This window comes from Helicoverpa zea, chromosome 9 (assembly GCF_022581195.2).
Source record: "Helicoverpa zea isolate HzStark_Cry1AcR chromosome 9, ilHelZeax1.1, whole genome shotgun sequence".
NCBI classification, from domain to species: domain Eukaryota; kingdom Metazoa; phylum Arthropoda; class Insecta; order Lepidoptera; family Noctuidae; genus Helicoverpa; species Helicoverpa zea.
In genome coordinates, this window is record NC_061460.1 from 3131617 (window position 1) to 3150001 (window position 18385).

An 18385-nucleotide genomic window follows, 5' to 3' on the forward strand; every position below is an offset into this window, starting at 1 on the left:
TTTGTATGTCTCTGCCAGACCTCGGGACTATAGAGTCCCGGATTTTTGGGAGGCGAACGTGGGGCCGAAGCCAACACGCTGAAGCCCTTTTGAGACAACTTTAATGAAATGGCGACACAAAACCGACGATTATCCCCGTATACACTATAGAAATGTACCCAAGGACAATCCACGGTTCTGTGCTAAACTATTGCTAACTATGGAGGAAAACTACTTGGGCTATTGTGATGGGATGTTAGTGGACTAGGAATGGGAAGACTATGGGAACTATGGCACCTGCCGATAACAATGTTTGCACACGTAAAAATGGCAGGTGGAGACTCGCCAACTCACTTACTGGGCCCTCGGGAATCAGTCACTGAATAGCAACAAGAGGGCAACAGGTACATGAGCGGCTGAAGGGTGAGGATACCTCGGCGGACTTTAAACGCAGATCACGCGCTCCCTGTGGGTCCAGCATCACCGGCCCACTCGCCACTTACCACGAGGCACCTACCCTCCGAGTGGGCTGCTAACCCTGCTCTAGTGACTCCACTCTGACCGGCCGATGAAGGCAAGCCAAGAGGCGGGAGACCTATCCCCCGTCATGCTTCACTCCGGCAGGCCGGAGATGGGGGACAGTATACTCTCCCTGGAGCACTCGGATATATAGCCCCGCGGGGTCGCTACTACCCGTCATCCGCCTCAGATGCCCTGCGGGGCTAATAAACGCATTATTATTATTATAGTTACTTACACTTTTCGGCTAGAAAAACTAATGAGAATTATTTTCGATACTGGAACTTATAGCAGTTTGTTATATGGCGTAAAATATAAATGTTTCGGAAACTTGAAATCTGGCACTTTCAATAAAATAAGCACATAAATAGGTCCTACACACAATGTAGAGAACATTGCTAAGTATTTAATTAGTTCAGTTCTAAGAGTACCATAACGCTTAGGATACGGTCAGTTTCTTACAAAATATACATTCTGTTACTGACCATAGTAATAAAACGGTAACACTGCAAAAAAAACTGATAGTAATCTCAAGATTAAACTATATGTAGTTACCTATCGTAAAGAATTACCATAAACTGCTTTTACTCAAATCGTTCGAACAATAGGGAAACCCCTTAAATTACGCAATGTTCTTTTGTTTTAGAATCTCATGGCTTCCACCATTCCTTATCTCAGTCTACCATTACACGTTTTATGTAATTGTAAGAGATGTTCATGTTAGTCAGATTACTATCTTGGTGGCAAAGAAATTTGTTGCCTATGGGAAAATGTCTGCTCAACTTAAAAGATAAAAAGGTTAAATAAGCCTACCCACTAACACAAGGAAGCTATGTTTGCAACGAAGGAGGTTGAATTGTATCGTATAATTTAATCCATCCTTCTTGGTTAGAACCGATAGTTTAAGTAAATAAAAATTGAGAGTAGTGCAAAAAAAAAAAATCTAATAACGTATTTTATTGGAGACAGAAGCAGCTGCATAGAGAATATGAGTGATTAACCTTCTTATTCATTAATTTAATTCATTAATATTAACCTTCCTTCATGGTATTCAGTACCTAATTATTATATCGTGCTTGAACACTATAGTGAGAATTTCCAGAACATTTGATACAAAGATCGTTCACACCAAAGTTAGAATACTCGTGTAAATTCGTGCATTGATGTATTAATTAGCGAAGTAAATCAGTTCGTATTATAGCGACGGACATTTATTATTGTTTATTGGTTAACGAGCTAGCAATTATTATAGAGTGATTACTGCAGTTAAACAGCGTGAATTACACTCGTGTCAGATGCGGGAAATTATTGCTGGTTCTGTTTTCCGAGGTTTTTATTTTTTAAAGGAGTAATTTTGTATTTAAGTAAATACAGAAAAAAATAAATATGAGTGAAAACTAAAAAAAATAGAGCGTTCAAAAACTCACTATGTCCATTATGCGCGAAATATCAGAGGAAATATTAACATCGGTTTTAGCACGTTTATTTATCTAGTTGCTTTTTACTTACTTTTTGATTTACTGCATATTTACAATTTAAATCTGTTGTAAAACTAAAACTAATCTTAGCACTTTGTTTTTGCCCACTATTGCTATTATAAGGTTTGAAAATACACAAATATAGTATCTATCAGATAATTATGTAACGGACCCATATATTTAAATTCGACTTTTACGATAAGATTAATGGGTGAGGCTGTCTAAACACAAATTGCTTTAAGTTATCGACTCAATAATCACAGAAACAGGTATTTACCTTGCTGTTAAAACTTATATGTACCAAAATATAGCTAGGTATATCACATCACGATGTCATGATAATAATATAGTTTCCCAAAAAGAATCAATTTTTTAAATCGGTTCAATAGTTTCGGACAAATAAAAACAAATAATACGTAAAATGACTGATTACCTACTGCTTTAAAAAACTATGATTAATCATCGCAAGGTCTGAGGTTGATCATCAGGTATCTGGCCTTTTTGAACTATGTTGGTATAAGGCCTTCAATCTTACTGTCTGGTTTGATATGACCTATGTATTGAATTTACATAGGGTATACATAAAATAAAACTAAATATATATTTACATAAAAGAGACAAAACTTACTTAAGACAAATAAATGGCGTCGAAATGTTTGTCTTCATCGTTTTCTACTAACTTATTGTTAAAAAAAATGGTTTAAGTACCTCTATGTGCCTATGTTTTTCAGTTGTCTATAATTTATTTTGTGGTTTAAAATATCTCCTTATGAGACTAGACGATTTTAGTGATTGTATAGAGTTTTTGAACAACAGTGTTTGAGTCTATTAATATAAAAAGCATTCAATCAATTGAAATGAACTCGTAACTTTTATTGGAAGTATAATTTTACTTTCATATCCAGAATGGAATCTCTTTGCATTAAAACTATTTTATCAGACTCGGTCAACATGGAGCAATGTAAATCTAGCGTTCGATTTTCAATTCAAATTCTCAATTTGAATTCAGGTTTTCTTGTTAAAACAAAAACACTGCATTGCGCTGAAATATAGGAAAAAAGTAATTAGATGCTTAGCGGGTTTTAATGTGCTTTTGGTTATAAAAGGACTCTAAAAATATATTTTTTATTTAAAGTTTAGAATATATACTTAAAAGCCAGTCTAAGGAGGTCAGTTTTAAAAAGAAACACTTAACTAGTTTTGGTGTGAAGTTTTCAGCTAATCGTAGCGCTGGCACTTTGATAAGAAGCGGAGAAGTTTAAAATATTCAGCAGTTAGCTTGACAATTTCTTAACTTCAATTAGTCAACTGAAAATAGAGTTTTTTCAAACTTTGCAGTAGCTCTTTTCTGCACTTTAGCTTTTCGCTTTAGAAATAAGGAGAGACAGACCATAAAATCCACAAAAGATACTTGCTATGAAAAGTTTATTGACGTTAGGCTTTAAAAAAAACATTCAACAGTCGTGTAAAAAGGCTGTATACCAATTTGAATATTTTCCATTTTCAAACCGCACTTCATTCAAAATTGGAATATAGAAAAAAGTGCGTTCTCAAAAGAACAAGCAATGAGTTCGAAACAGGCTGGCATCGAGGAGGTTCAATAATGAGATCGGAGCACTAACGAGTCTGTGGTGCGCCGCTGACGACGGCAGCGGCCATGATTGTGACGATCTGCCGCTTAATTTTAATGAGCCTGGGTTCCGTAATGATGTTCGTACGTATTTCTGATGGGGTTTTGTGTGTGTGTGAATTTTCAATTATTTTGCTTTGGGGATGGGACTAAGAATAAATTACGGGAAGACTTTTTACATAAACAAATAAAATTTGAAGGAAATTCGGTTCCAACTTCATAAGACTGTGTCACCATTTTGTTAAGTAGTCGTTTTATCGCCATTTATTTGGGGTAACTATACAAAACCAGACCTGAATTTCCTAAAATTATCTTTAAAAATAATATTCTGCATTTTCTTCAAAATTGAAATCCGCAGTGCGAAATAAAATTCCATTATCCAAATAACGAAAACAGGCCCAACGCAGCCGCACAGACGCACTTTATTGAATTAAAAGATTTAATTTAAAATAGACGCAAAGCCACATAAAATTCAGTTGAAATTCCTACATCTGCAGCAGTTCAGTCCAATTTGAAAGGGCCAAGTGCTCAGTCCCGCCATGAATTATAATTGGTGCTCCAAATGAGCCGCGGATGGCAATGCAATTAGTCGTCGAATAAAAGAACTGGCCATTGTAAATATTTATACAGCCAATTAACTACTCTGGAACAGATAATGAGGAACTGTAAATATATTTATGTGTAATTGTTGATAAAATCATAAATTAATCAGGATGTATAAGCAACAAAATTTCTTTACTACACTTAGAACTTGTCATTTGCAAAGATATGATAAAATTATGTACCTATAATAGATAAATGATAGAAAAACTTGCTTATTTCAGATTTTTTTTCGCGGTCATATTACCTGAAAATTATGTAACAATCAACACTGTTGCCTGAAACAATGGTGGCACGTGCGTATTGAATAATTCTTCACACATATACAAGAAAACCATAAACCGGGTGTTATAGTTCTTCAAGGAGTTCTTACACATACTATAAGTATATATTCTACGTATTTAATTCATCTATCAGGAATAAAAATCTGCAAACCATACATTTTTATCAGCATTTTTCAATTGCTACTTGAATCAGTAATCTGACTATGACAACCGTCCCACTGGTTCAAACGAGGCCAAAAGGGCCATAAATAAGTCTGAAATATACACAAATAAAGCCTTCAGGTAAAAATTGTTTTCACCAACAACGCGTAGGTATATTTTCAGGTAATTTATCTCTTAAATCTAGGCGGAATTGAAAACAAACTAGGCTACTCGTGGACTGGTAACTGAGAATTGCTTCACAATTTATTTCTGTTTTGATAAATAAATTGTACGGAACTTTTTGTTGACCTTTGCTTAAATTTATTGAGCAAGGTATTTCCAAATATTCTAAGCAGATTCATTTGTTTTGCTTATAATTGGCACGTCATTTATATATGACGGTATAATCTGCTTTACGTCATTGGAAAAATTGACGTTTCTGCTGGAGGTAAAAAAGGGCCCTTAGGTACCTTATAAAAAGTCATCAAATATAAAAGGCATATATAGATTTAGCCTAGGTTGTAATGTCATGTAGGTACAGAAGTTTTAATAGATAGAACTGCGGCAATAGACATAATATTGTTTTATAGTTCGGCCATTCAGAGAATGCGTTCCTGACACGTCGCGATTGAACTGACGACGTAACTTTGCAATGGCGTTGCAGTTACGATAAAAATATTTTTGCTGGTTGTTTACCGTTTTAACAATTGAGGAGCATTAAAACAACATTATTATATCAATAATCAATGAATGTTATTACGTCGTCAGTTCAATCGCGACGTGTCAGGAACGCATTCTCTGAATGGCCGAACTATAACAATTACCATCTCAGAATCTCAAAATTACACTAACGCGTCTGTGTAAAATTTGCTAAACGCCATAATTATACAATTTTTCTTCGTAACAGTGTTACCCTGATCCGTTTCACAGCAGTACTTAATACTTTTATACGCTCATACTTCATAACCTGTCGGGCTTAGCCATTTTAGCCAAAGAAATATGGTGTTGCCATGTAATATTTATGAACACTAGTTTCTAACCGCTGCGTCACTCGCATTTTAGAATAAGTTATGTTTTATGCAGGGAACGATTTTCATAACTGTAGGAATATTATAAAAAAAAGTCTTTAAACAGTATGCGTCTTTCTATTCGTAGTAAACTCAAATCTTACTGAACTTATTTTTGTGTGGTTGTATACCTACTAAAACTACTAAATGATTCAAGCGCCTGTTCTTGCCCCTGTTGTCTAGAAAAGCAAACCTCATGAATCTATTAAGTATATCGCATAAAAGGTATATCCATGCAGTCATTTTTATACAGACAAATAAACACATAACGAAACTTTATTTTTATTTAATATATGTTATTAACCCAGTATTAATTATATTTTTCATATTTAATATTAATATATTAATTATTATTATTATATAATATATTAATAATTATATTATTATTTAATATATTTTTTTTATATTTAATTATAGTTGGGAAAAGGCTAGTCAGATGATTTATTTGATAATTTTACTGTCATGCTAAAATAACAAACAAACTCTACCACTTATTTAATTGTAGCTGAAAACCTCGTTATTTGGGTCGACTTGTTCAACTTAGTTTTTTGGTACTTCAGTACAGAAGTGAAGCTTCAAAATGAACACATAAGTGCTTTTGTTGAGGTTTAGTTTTGTTTGTTTGTTAGTAATTACTGGTGTAACTGTTTCTCGTTTGCTTTGAAGAATATCATTTTGATTGTTTTTTGTTTATTTTCTATTTTGTATGTTTCAGAATCTACAGCAGTCATGACGTGCGTACGTCAAGTTGATGACGTATGTCGGTTATGAAAAGTTGCACTTTTTACACCTAATATAAAAAGTTGCACTGGTTTTTCGACCGTGGCTGATGATGCTTTACACTTGAACTGCTTGTCCTTTTTATGAATTCAAACTACTACTGACTAGATAACAACCTTTCTATCATATTATATTGGTGAAAAACACATGAAAATACATCCAGTAGTTTTTGAGCTTTGGGTATGAACAGATAGGTGCAAGAGAGGACTTTGTTTACCTAAGTATATTTTACTTACGAGACCCCAGAGAGCTAGAAGCTAAATTAAGGAATACGCGAAATAAGCTTTCAGATTTCAAGTGACTCCACAGCAAAATTGTAGTTAATAACATCAACAATAAACAAACAATCAAAGCTAATACTTGTAGCATTAGTGCTAGTAATCACGATGTGCGCTCACGACTTGCGCATACGCAAGCACCGACGCTATGGCTAGCATAGGAATCAATTTCCCTTGTTTGAATAATTACAGGAAGCTTCCTGTCATATGGCAGACAGATGAAGCTTTTGATTTAATGAGGCCCAAGTTCACAGTCAACATAATCGTCAGTTTTCTGAAAACAACTGTTTGCTAAGAATTTTCAGGTTAAATCGAAGTTAACTGTTGTTTTAAGAAAAACGGAGGATTATCTTGTCAGTATCAATAATTCTGACTTTATATCTACTGTGATAAAGTTATAGTAGATATTGTCCTACGTTGGTGTTAATGTAAAGTTTATGATTTTAATATAATAATATCAGCTTGATATTACACACAGTTAAAACTAACGTGATAGAAAAAAAAAAAATAAGCAGGGCCTATAATTATTTTTCTTAAAAATCAAATTTCAAAAGTCTGTTAGTGTTACTTACAAACAGCAAGTCAAACTTTTCATTATATAGTCTTTTAGTGTCTTTTTGACTTCGAAACTTCCATAAAAATACAGGACAGCCAGGATTTCCCTAACCTAACACAATATAATACAAAGTAAACAGAATGGCCAAGAAACCTTGTCTTATTAAGCCACAAACTCCGCAGTTTCTTGGCACAGAATCTGTCATTATGACGTTGATTAGCCATATTGGATCACATTCATTGAGTCATAGGCTCGTAGGCTCTGGTTATGGGCTCAAATGAGCTTGTTGCTTTTGTTATTATGAAACTAAATGGCGTCTGATTGTCTGTTTATTACTTACATTCTTGCGGAATTAGTCTTATTTGTAAAGTATAGAACTGATCTTTCTTACTTATTTCTAAAGATTCTTTATGAAACCTGCCTTTTATGAAACTTGATAAGTAAATAAATACGAAAAAGAACATATTAACAGGCATGTAAATGGAAAGAGATTGAGTATTTATCACCGTCGAATATAGGTAATGCTAATAATATAAATGCGACCTCTGGGAGCCTAACCACCGGTACCTTGGACCCTGTGCCCGATATCGGTGGCCATCTATTTTTTATATTTTTAAATGTTTTTTTTTTATTTTTTTTTATAATTTAATATTTAAAAATATAAATGATATGTTGAAAGATAAATAAATGCGAAAGTAACTCTGTGTGTTGAGCTTTCACGCCAACAAGACTGAACCGTTTTAAATCAAAAGTACCCAGATAGTCTAAAGCCTGAAAAAGGACATAAAACAACCAGTATCACTCATTTCAGAATACCTACTGACGTTAGCCAATTATCGGCATAAATTCTCAAAAATCTCCGTGTTAGTAGTTTTAATTAAACTACGGACGACCAGAATAACTGACTATTTGCAAGAGATAACAAGCACGACTCGTAGTTTATGCGAAATTCGCCGTCCGTGAAACAAGGAAATATCTCCGGATTTTTGAGCTCCGAAAATACCAAAAATTGGACTGATATCGTTGATGGCACATATTTTTCCAACAGCAAAGTTGTTGTGTTTTATTTTGGCGAAAATGTGGAAATAAAATGTTTAGTTTATACAAGCATGTTGTTACGATGTTTTTGAAGAGGAAAGAGAAATAAAACATCGCTCCAACCCTAATAAAATAAATTAGTAGCAAAAAAAATTTGAATAAGCTTTTGTAAACGCACGTACAACCATCACAAGATTTTTCTAACAAGTCCAACATCACAACAATGATACGATATGTTCCATCATGTAGTTCCAGATATATATCTTCAGGCTTCGGCAATACCATAAATTATTGTAATATCATTAGAACTATAAAAAGTTGCCAATTTTCATAACACTACGATCCTTAGAAGTTGGTCAAAATTAGTTATCATAGATTCCAACACATAGTTATATACATGTCGACATAATAAAAGCGCGTTAAGGCAAAGTTTCCTTTCAAATAATGGGTAGGACCCTATTACACAAGCCTTGACAATGTAGACAGGCCCAAACAAAACAAATGCCTGCAGAAACTCGAACCAAATCCACAGAATAAACATGAACATGAACACAGCAACATAAGTTACTGTCTGTCTGTACTAATAAACATAATTTGCTCTAGAATTACAACGGTAATAATTTATCCAATTATTCCGAGAGTTCGGTAAAGGACTAACGAAGCGGAGGATTTGATTACATTATGTAAATGTCTGATTGTTCACTCGGGTGCACAGACGTCACTCATCATCTTTCGAGCCTTTTTCCCAACTACGTCTGCTACTACATCTTATATATATATAAAAGAAAGTCGTGTTAGTTACTCCACTTATAACTCAAGAACGGCTTAACCGATTTAGCTGAAAATTGGCAGGGAGGTAGTTTAGAGCCAGGAAAAGGACATAGGATTTTTGTCACCATCCGGCTACGGGAAGCAGTTATCTCGGGACGCGGGTGAAACCGCGGGCGGAAAGCTAGTTATAGTTACACCTAACCAATCTACCTAACTTAATTTTAAGGCAAACAAATTTCATGTAACTGTGGATAAATAAAATTTAAATAAGTTATTTAGGTAAATATTTTTTTATTTATTGACTATGTTGGGGTCGGCTTCCAGTCTAACCGGATGTAGCTGAGTACCAGTGCACAGACGTCACTATTGCCCCCTAATTGTTGGAGATTTCCACTTTTTTGTGCAGTTAAGGTTAAGATCACGGATTTAAGTGTTGAGGATAATTTATTGGTTTAATATGGGTTTTATTATATTGCACATTTATGTGTAGAATTAGTCAATTAATGTGCTGTTAATTGAAGCATTGAATATTAAAATTATTTCCTACAAAAGACTGTTTCTGAAAACAAAATTCATAGGTTTTTTTTTCACGAACACGTACAAATATACACGTAAAAATTTACCTAATGAGACTCAAGTTGACCGATAATAAATACTTAATAACAGAAATATTTTCTTTAACGAACATTTAACTTACAATACGAAATTGGAAAACAGATCTTGCGAACGTAAAACGTATGTATATCGACATCAAATAAACGTAATATATTCCTAGCTTACTTTGGGTAGGCATTGTTAGCTCCACCCTATTCTACGACTAACGACTATAGACTTTACTTAGGCACTTGAAACACATGTGTCTACGGCAAGGAATGATGTTCTACAATACCCAGACCATAGAGAACAAAATGACTAGCGGAGGTGCCATAACGGAACGTTTTGTTCATGCCCACCGTACGAATTTGACCTAGAAGAAGGTGCCTAATCTACCTGCATTATGGCATATCCTTTCATCTTTCCTTACTCCGGGACCCAGACATAGACAATAGGGATACATTGAACACCACTTGCGTTATCTGGCGTTTCTATCGCAGAAACCCTCTTAACGATGTATTCCGATGCTTTCAATATATTTCGCCTGTAGTTTAGAAGATATCTTATCTTTACCTTTATATAATACTAGCTGTTTACCTGGCTAATTCCCAATATGCTTGGACAAAATATAGTCTTTCGTTGACTGCTGTAGCTATATTTTTTTATCGGTTGAGTAGCTTCGGAGCCTACAATACAAAGAAATAAATCGCAATCAGAAGACCTCTTTGGAATTTGTCAAATCCCATATGTCTACCCATAGGTAATAAGAAGCCTGAAAGTGTCATAACCAGTCTTACCAAGGGTAGACGGTCAGTTCAGTCCACCACTGGTACTCAGCTGCATTAGTCTGGAAGCCGACCCCATCATAGTTGGGAAAAGGCTGGGCAGATGATGACTAATTAAACAATAAAAAAAATATGGGTTTTGCATACTTATTTGTTTTTTTTTTCTTCAATCTCGCTTTAATGAACCAAACCGGTTACTAAGAAATTCCTCTTACAAAAACAAAGCACAGATTCCTTATAAGCACTAGACTAGTTGTATAGACTGGTTAGCACAAAGCGAGCGACCTAATCAATCGTGACCCCCTTCTTCACGCTTGGGTAACTGGTGGAAAATGTTAAGATTATACACAGGTGTAAGTTCGATTTAAGAATATATTTGTAGCAGAGGATAGAACAGAGAGGCAATTAAAATTATCAAATAGTCAGTAGATACATTTTGGAAATTAGAAAAAAATACGCTTCGACTTATCTTGATTCGAAAAAGGGTTAACAATTTATACCTACTTTCATTACCGTTTGTTTATACATTCTATGATAATGCACTTGGAAAAGATGTATAAAGGGGTTTTACCTATATAGTATTAAGTCACATTGTAAAATCAACTACAGCAGACATACCTTCCTATTTTATTTTATCACAGGTAGTTAAAAAACTCTCAATACAACGTACCAACACGTATGATGACGTGATTCATAAACAATAACAATCCTTATCGGCAAAGGACAGTTGATTCAGCCAAACCGCTCAACTGCAACGTACCAAGGAGTTTTGTTACCATATGTCAAGCCAACTGTTTCGCTCACCCATCCAAATCGATGGGGATGTTACGGTCTTGTAAGTTTGTGAATATTTGTATTTTTACATTCCCACGCATAAAATGTAGGTTTAGGAGGAACCCTTCGGTCATGCTGTGTTTAAATGGTAAACTCTAGTGATGTAATTTTAAAGGTTAAAAAATTATGTTACTATGAGAGAGAGGAAATTTTGATGAATTAAAGTGTGTACGCAAATGCTTCTGCTCTACCTACCTATAATATGTGTGAACATGTCCTACGCAGCTGGCTGATTTATATCCAGGGCAGCTGCCGTAGCCCAAAATTCTTCCGGCTCGAATGTAATTATTTGAAATCTATTAGTCAGAACTCAGATTTTAATACTTCATTCTACTCCACCCATAGTTAGAAGCAAAATAGGTTTCTTCCCTCCAAACAAAACAAAATCCTTATAGGATCGAGTGTTTCTGTCGACTGTACGTTCATTGACTAAGTTGCCATAATAATTTGCTTCCCGGCTGTTCATTGTTGTACATAATAACTATTATTGTTCAGCCAACAATAACTTTTTAGTGCTTTTGTTGGTAACCCGAGCGCTCTTGTGAAATAAGTTAGTCTTGGGTTTATATTTGCTTATGCAAACTTGCCTTTGCTTTTGATATTGCAGAGAAGAGTATTCTATACTTAAACCTAAGTATAGAAATGATATTAAATGAAAATAGGCGTAATTTGGGTGCTTAATGCACATAAGATATTAAATTCCTATTATCTGCTTCAATAGTTAAATGGTTAAGAAGAAGTGAATTCTAATGATAACTTCTAGAAAATTATTTCTAAATGTTTTTTATAATTGTTATTTTTAAAATCGAAAAGTGACCCTTCAAGGAAAACCAACACCATTGCTTGATGTTATTTTAAAGAGATATTCTGTCATTGTTAATAATTCTTGCTAAAATGTAGGCCTCTGTCGATTGTGTAATACCTCACACATATTATTATACTAATTAATATTCTATAAGGCTATGCAAACCAATTAAACAAGCGTTTATTGATTTTATTGCTACTTATTACAAACTAATTGGCCGTTTGACAGTCGCGGCCATGTTGGTCTAGAAAAAAAGTAAATGATCACGGAAGCAAAACCTCCGAAACCGAAATAAGAATCTGAGCTAGTTAGGGAAATACCGATAAGAACTTTTACCAATTAATTGAAAATTTGAGTTTTCCGCATAGTTGCTCGTGTGAGGTGTATAAAAAGAGATTATTGTGACTAAAATACACGAGAATTAAAACAAATACTTACTGCTTGAATGTCGATATCTAATATTATTTTTAAACGGAATCCTGTCACTAATTTATTAAATAAAAATGTTTTCGTTTCGTTTGAAACATAATACCGAACCAAAAATATGGAATAATTAATTAATTTTCCTTCTATTAGTAATGGAAATAATATCCAATAAATGTAAATTAAAAATAATGGCCAGTTTTCGAGGAATTTGGAAATTATTTAGTCTTTACAGGAGTCATTTGAATTATAATATGAAAATTATTTCCTCATAATCAACGTTGTTGATAAATATTTTATAATATGTACAGATAAGTACAAAGTTAATTGTTTGACGACGCACGAGCAAATTATGCTGTTATTACCAACAAATTAAGTATCTCCGGAAATGTAAGCTTCCGTTTAATTAAAGATATGCTGAATAAAAAAATTGCAAACAATAAGTTCTGTGCATAATTGCAAAGCATGTAACCCTACAATTTTCTTATAAAAGTCGCGATTGTTAAATAATTGAGCGCCAACGTAATTGTGTTCTCAATTCACTCTCCGAGGAATCTTTTAATTACTTCATTAGACGTCGTTTTCAATAGGCATGATGACAAATTTTTAAATACCTTTGTATGATGTAGGTATACGTCTATTTTATATGAAAAATTATTAATTTTAAGAAAATGCGAAGTTTTTTTATCAAATAATTGCATTTTTCTCTGTCCACTTTGAATCCGGCGCGAAAACGCTTGTCAGTGTCATGTCGTCACTTGTGACGTCACGACTGAAATTACAAGACGCAAGTAAACAACGCTCGTGCAATAATTAAGTTTTTTGTGTTACTAAATATGAATTCGAAAGTGCATAGGTGTTGTGGGGTCCCCCAGTGTAAGAACACATCCAAAACAACTCCTGATAAGTTATTTGTGTACGTTCCTCACAATAAAAAAATACGAAACAAGTGGCTTAAACTTGCAAGGCGAGATTCAAAAGCAATATTGCCCAGGGTACAACTTTATTTTTGTGAAGATCACTTTGATGTAAGTTATTACATAGTTCTCTAGATTCTAACATAGAAGTTTTTTTAATTAAACTAATACACTTACATGGAAGTTTTTTTTAATTAAACTAGTATACTTACATGGAAGTTTTAACATTTCTAAATTCAGCTGAACAAAAATCTTTATTTGATGCCAAAAACTCTCCCAGCATTATGATATCAATTCTAGGCAAATTAGCGCTGTTTGCCTTGATAAATCTGGGCTCCATAACTCGTGTTATACACAATTAATTAAATAAAAACAAAGATCGCAGTGGAAGTTCACAATAACGAAATGTGACGTTCGCGCGCTTTCGCGCGAGTTGTTTTGAGAAATGACGTCACGAGCTCTGATTGGTGTTCAAGATATCATGGCGGATTGCCTTATTTCGTAATTTTGTTTTATAAAAATACATATTAATCACATTATTAATAAAGAAAACAATGCGCGTTTTATATTCCAAGCTTCAAGTTTAATTTAATAAATATATTATTTTAATGATTTTTGATTACTGTCATCATGCCTATTATCAAATGCCTTTGAAATATGTGTGTGGCTTCAGTATTATGTCACATCTTATCGTTGAAAATAGAAACTTAGTAGTTGGCCAAATTCACTATACTCCTAAAATTTTCCAGTCAGTAGAAAAACAAAATGAATGTTGTTGACGCGATTTTTTGCATCCAAATACGTGTTCCACTTCATTCTTTTCTTGTTTGCGTTTTATTTGATAGAAGCGATTTTTTCGTTAGTGTTTTTTTTTCTACTATGTCACCTACTGTCCTTCAAAGAAGAAACGATCCTTTTTGGCTATGGATGGTAACTTCTGACGTACATCTCAAAAAGCTACCATCAGTAAGCAAAAATAATCGTTTATTTTTATAGAAATCGTTCATAAATCTGCTGCGAAGGTTTTTTAATGTGGATTTTAATAAGAAGGTAATTTTTCAAATAGTTTATTTGGTCGTTTCGGCAGACCTTACGTCAGTTGTGTCTCCGGAATATAAATACATACATTATGCTAAGAATTAGGTACACCTCTCAACAAATAACATACACGGAAAACTACCGGATCTAACTTACTTGAGCGTCATTCTTTGGACCTACATACTCTTCACGTTTCAATTTCATTTAAACCAAATAACACTTTTCATGTTTTCATGACTTCCTTGAAATTGCACACAAAGATATCATAATAATAGCTAGGTAATAGACAATTTCCTCATTGTTATTTTACGATCGCAAACTCAAAACTCCTCACGCCACATAGCGACGTGCTAATAGCCATTATCTGGCACATCGACCTATTATCATGGTGCTGTATGGTCTGAAACACGCAAGCCCTGACCTAATGGCATGCATGATCCTTAGACATGTTATACTTGAGAAAGTATGTCTTTTTGCATGTTAATCTCATGGTAATACGGCTCAATTTAGACGTGTATCCGTGCAATTATCAAAAATCTTTGTCAGTTACACACAACCCAGATTGATTTGCGTTGAAGAAGATCATACTTGAGGTACACTATGGCACCATAAACTGGCTACCTCAAGTGTCTTTGTGTCAGGAGCTGTACGACATCCAAAACAAAAGAAAACTCACCAGAGCAAAGTTTGAAACTAGTAAAAGCCTATACCTTTATGTATTTGTCTTAGATTACATTGGTACTCCAATCATCTTTAGTTTTGTCATCATGCATTACGTAGCTCCCTCGGGATTCCTCACAAGTGAATCAGCCGTAAACTAGTGTTACAATATATTCGATAACTCGTGCATTAAACTGTCGTCCGTTATTTGACCCCAAACCGCAGAGAAAGCGCCATTTCGCTACGTATATGGAGGATTGACAGAGCGTCGCATTGGACGTGCACGGGTTCCAATTGCATCGGTTTTTATGAACAGTAGGATTCGAACTTGATTGCTACCAACGGACAACGTATAAAGTTCAGTTGTGACTAAACTAAATCAAGTTTTGGTTTTGTTTCGAAGGGTACCGTGGTATGGTAATATAAACAGGATATACAGTAGGTACCTTACTTGAGATATAGACCCTTGAAGAGATTTAGTGTAACAGTTAAAAGAATAGCCTATTAGAGTAAAAAATGCTTACTTAGCTTAGGTAGAAAATGTGGTCTATTTTCTTCAGATTAGACTACACTGCAAAGTTCAATTAAGATGATTACATACGCCCCTAAAATCCTTATGGTTCATTAAAAAATAAAGTACATAAAGTGTACGAAAATGTCATAATTTATGAGTCTGCAGCGTCGTTAATATTTAAGTAGAATCTTAATCTTTCAAGTGGTTCATCATGCAAATTTTAAGCCGTCTTAGCTCGACGAATAGTTGATTTTGCATAAAGTTAGCTACATTGTATCGCTTCTTGATAAAGCATTGCTAATCTTTGTTTATTCATTGTTATGTGCTGTTGAACATTTAATTCATAACTTGGAATGGTTGGCGATAAAACATATGACGAGCGATCACTTTTTTTTGCAAGCTTGGACGATGACGATGATTCTAGATGAACCTGTTAAGATTTATAGTTGTGATTTAGCTGTAGTTTTAATTCTTTATCGATATGATTAATGTGAAAAGAATAGTCGTTAGATATATTTCCTTATTATGCTTCTTTGCAGATAAAGATAAAACTTAGTATGAACATAATGTTTGTGCACAAGAGTGCATGGATGAAAGTAAAACTTTTTACGAGAGCAATGACTTATCTTCTAAGCATTGTTTTAATACAAAATGCTTGGTCAAGCAATAGGTATGCAATAACGGTCGTTTTTATCTATAAACCCAGATCATGTTGCAACAAATAGTTGTGAACGGTAACGACTTTGATATTGGCGAATATATGAAACTGACCGTTTAACAAAACATAGTTTCACGTTGCTTATGTTTGAAATATTGGACACAGCAGGTGAATGCATGACGGAGAGATGGGCCACTAGTGTCACCCAGTGGATACCTACCTAAGGATGGACACTGCAGACTGGATAGAGACTAGGCCCTGTCGAAATATCGGGAAGTGTAGAAGTAAGATAGGGAGGTCTTTACCCAGCAGTGGGACATTATAGGCTAGTAAAAATTATATATGAGTAAAATAAGAAACAAGGAATAAACAAATAGACTTGCAACTTATACATACATAATTAGCAAATTGTATCGGAACTGCGAGCTAAAAACGGCAGTTGCAATTACCGATTACGGTGACCGTCATATCACGGGTCGCCAATTAAAGCTGTGTATACAACATGCGTGGCCTTATCAGTTTCCTAGAACCATAAACCACGTTGCAACGATTATTATTATTCTGCACTATGCCTAATATAGCTTATGGAATTCGCTAACGAATGTTGCTGTTTAAAATGCGCGCCGCGATTTGCGCAGCCAGACTCAAACGCTGGCAAAATTTCAAATTAAAAACTTAGCATTTTATATGTAAATAAGTATTATAATAGAGGTTGTATTGTGGACGAATTAAGGTAAATAATATGAGGAAATTTTTGATTTGAGTCTGATTTTAAGCAGTCAGGAAAATTGTTGTTAAATTCGCAGTAGGATGCACACAAGGATGTATTTGTGGGGAATTTTAAATATTATTTAGGTATTTATCTTGATATATGGTGACTGTGGTTGTAGAGGTCGTGGTTTTATTGCTATTTTGACCTGAATGCCTAAAGAAAGGCTGGTGAATTCTATGAACCAGTTGACCGGTTGAAGAGTTAGAACAATATCTAAGTACATAGATAGATAAAAGAGGAACTTTACGTATATTTAAAAAGCTTCCAAGTTCCAAGAATACTTTTTTAATAATTATTTTTAGGGAAATTTACTGTGATAACATTAGGTTCTACACAAATTTTAACTTTTCATGTGTTATTTCTAACAATTTACAAAAATGTATTGATGGCTCGATAATTTTTGAGTAAATAAAACCAAACAATTAGGTAATTTAACAGTTCAGGGTTAATTAAACAATGAAGTAACGCTTTATGAAAACCTATTAGCTTGTTAGTTAATTTTCTCCGCTGTGTGAGTTTATCTTAAGCATTAAAATTAAGAAATACAACAAAAAGAGGGAATATACGTACGTTTGAGCTTTATTTTAATACTGTTCTTCGGACTCCAAGTGAAAAACAATCCTGGTATATCAACAATACCACGGGCACCCATTTACTGACACAAAGTCACTGTTTTCTTACATTCACTATCATAACCACACACATTTACAAACATTTTGTTTCGAAAAAGTTTTTAATACACTTTAGAACAAATTAACGCAGTCATAACAAGAACGCGACACAATACAAAGAGCGTGCGCTTAGGCAACAACTGTCAACTAGTTCGCCGGGTTACCGGTAGTTGGCGTGGCGAGCGGGGAGAGGGAGACGGCGATGTTTTTTCTTGGCGTGTGAGTGAGATAGGTTATATGGCAGCCTTAAAAGCTTCTAACCCGAGCCTCCACTTTGGCCCGGATTAAAATATGCACGCTGCAATGTAGGCGTTGTTTTGTTTTCATTCGTTTGTTTGAATTTTGCGAGACTTCCGTGCACGTCACTGTGGGCTTAGGTACCTACTATGCGAGTACTAAGAATGATCTGTTTGAAGTTTTAAGTAATAGTTCCAGGATAAGGAAAGTAGACTAAACTGGTTCTTTAAAATGTAACTGTGAATGTTTTGTGGGTAAATTATTACTATTATTGAATAGGTAGTTCATGTCGTTCGGTTTGTCATTAAATCAGTTATTGATTGATTTTAACGGTACTTTATTGATAGTCTCGGGTT

The 18385-nt window shown here is 34.3% G+C and overlaps 1 protein-coding gene across 1 annotated transcript in view; it reads right to left on the bottom strand.

The window, feature by feature from the left end:
• Nucleotides 1-17904, bottom strand: part of LOC124632938 — a 68646-nt gene extending 50742 nt beyond the window's left edge. The window contains exon 1 of the mRNA XM_047167956.1: nt 17692-17904. Within this exon, the coding sequence (XP_047023912.1) occupies nt 17692-17773 (82 nt within the window). The 5' untranslated portion in view covers nt 17774-17904. The remainder of the gene's footprint in view (nt 1-17691) is intronic.
• Between the last annotated feature and the right edge of the window lie 481 nt (nt 17905-18385).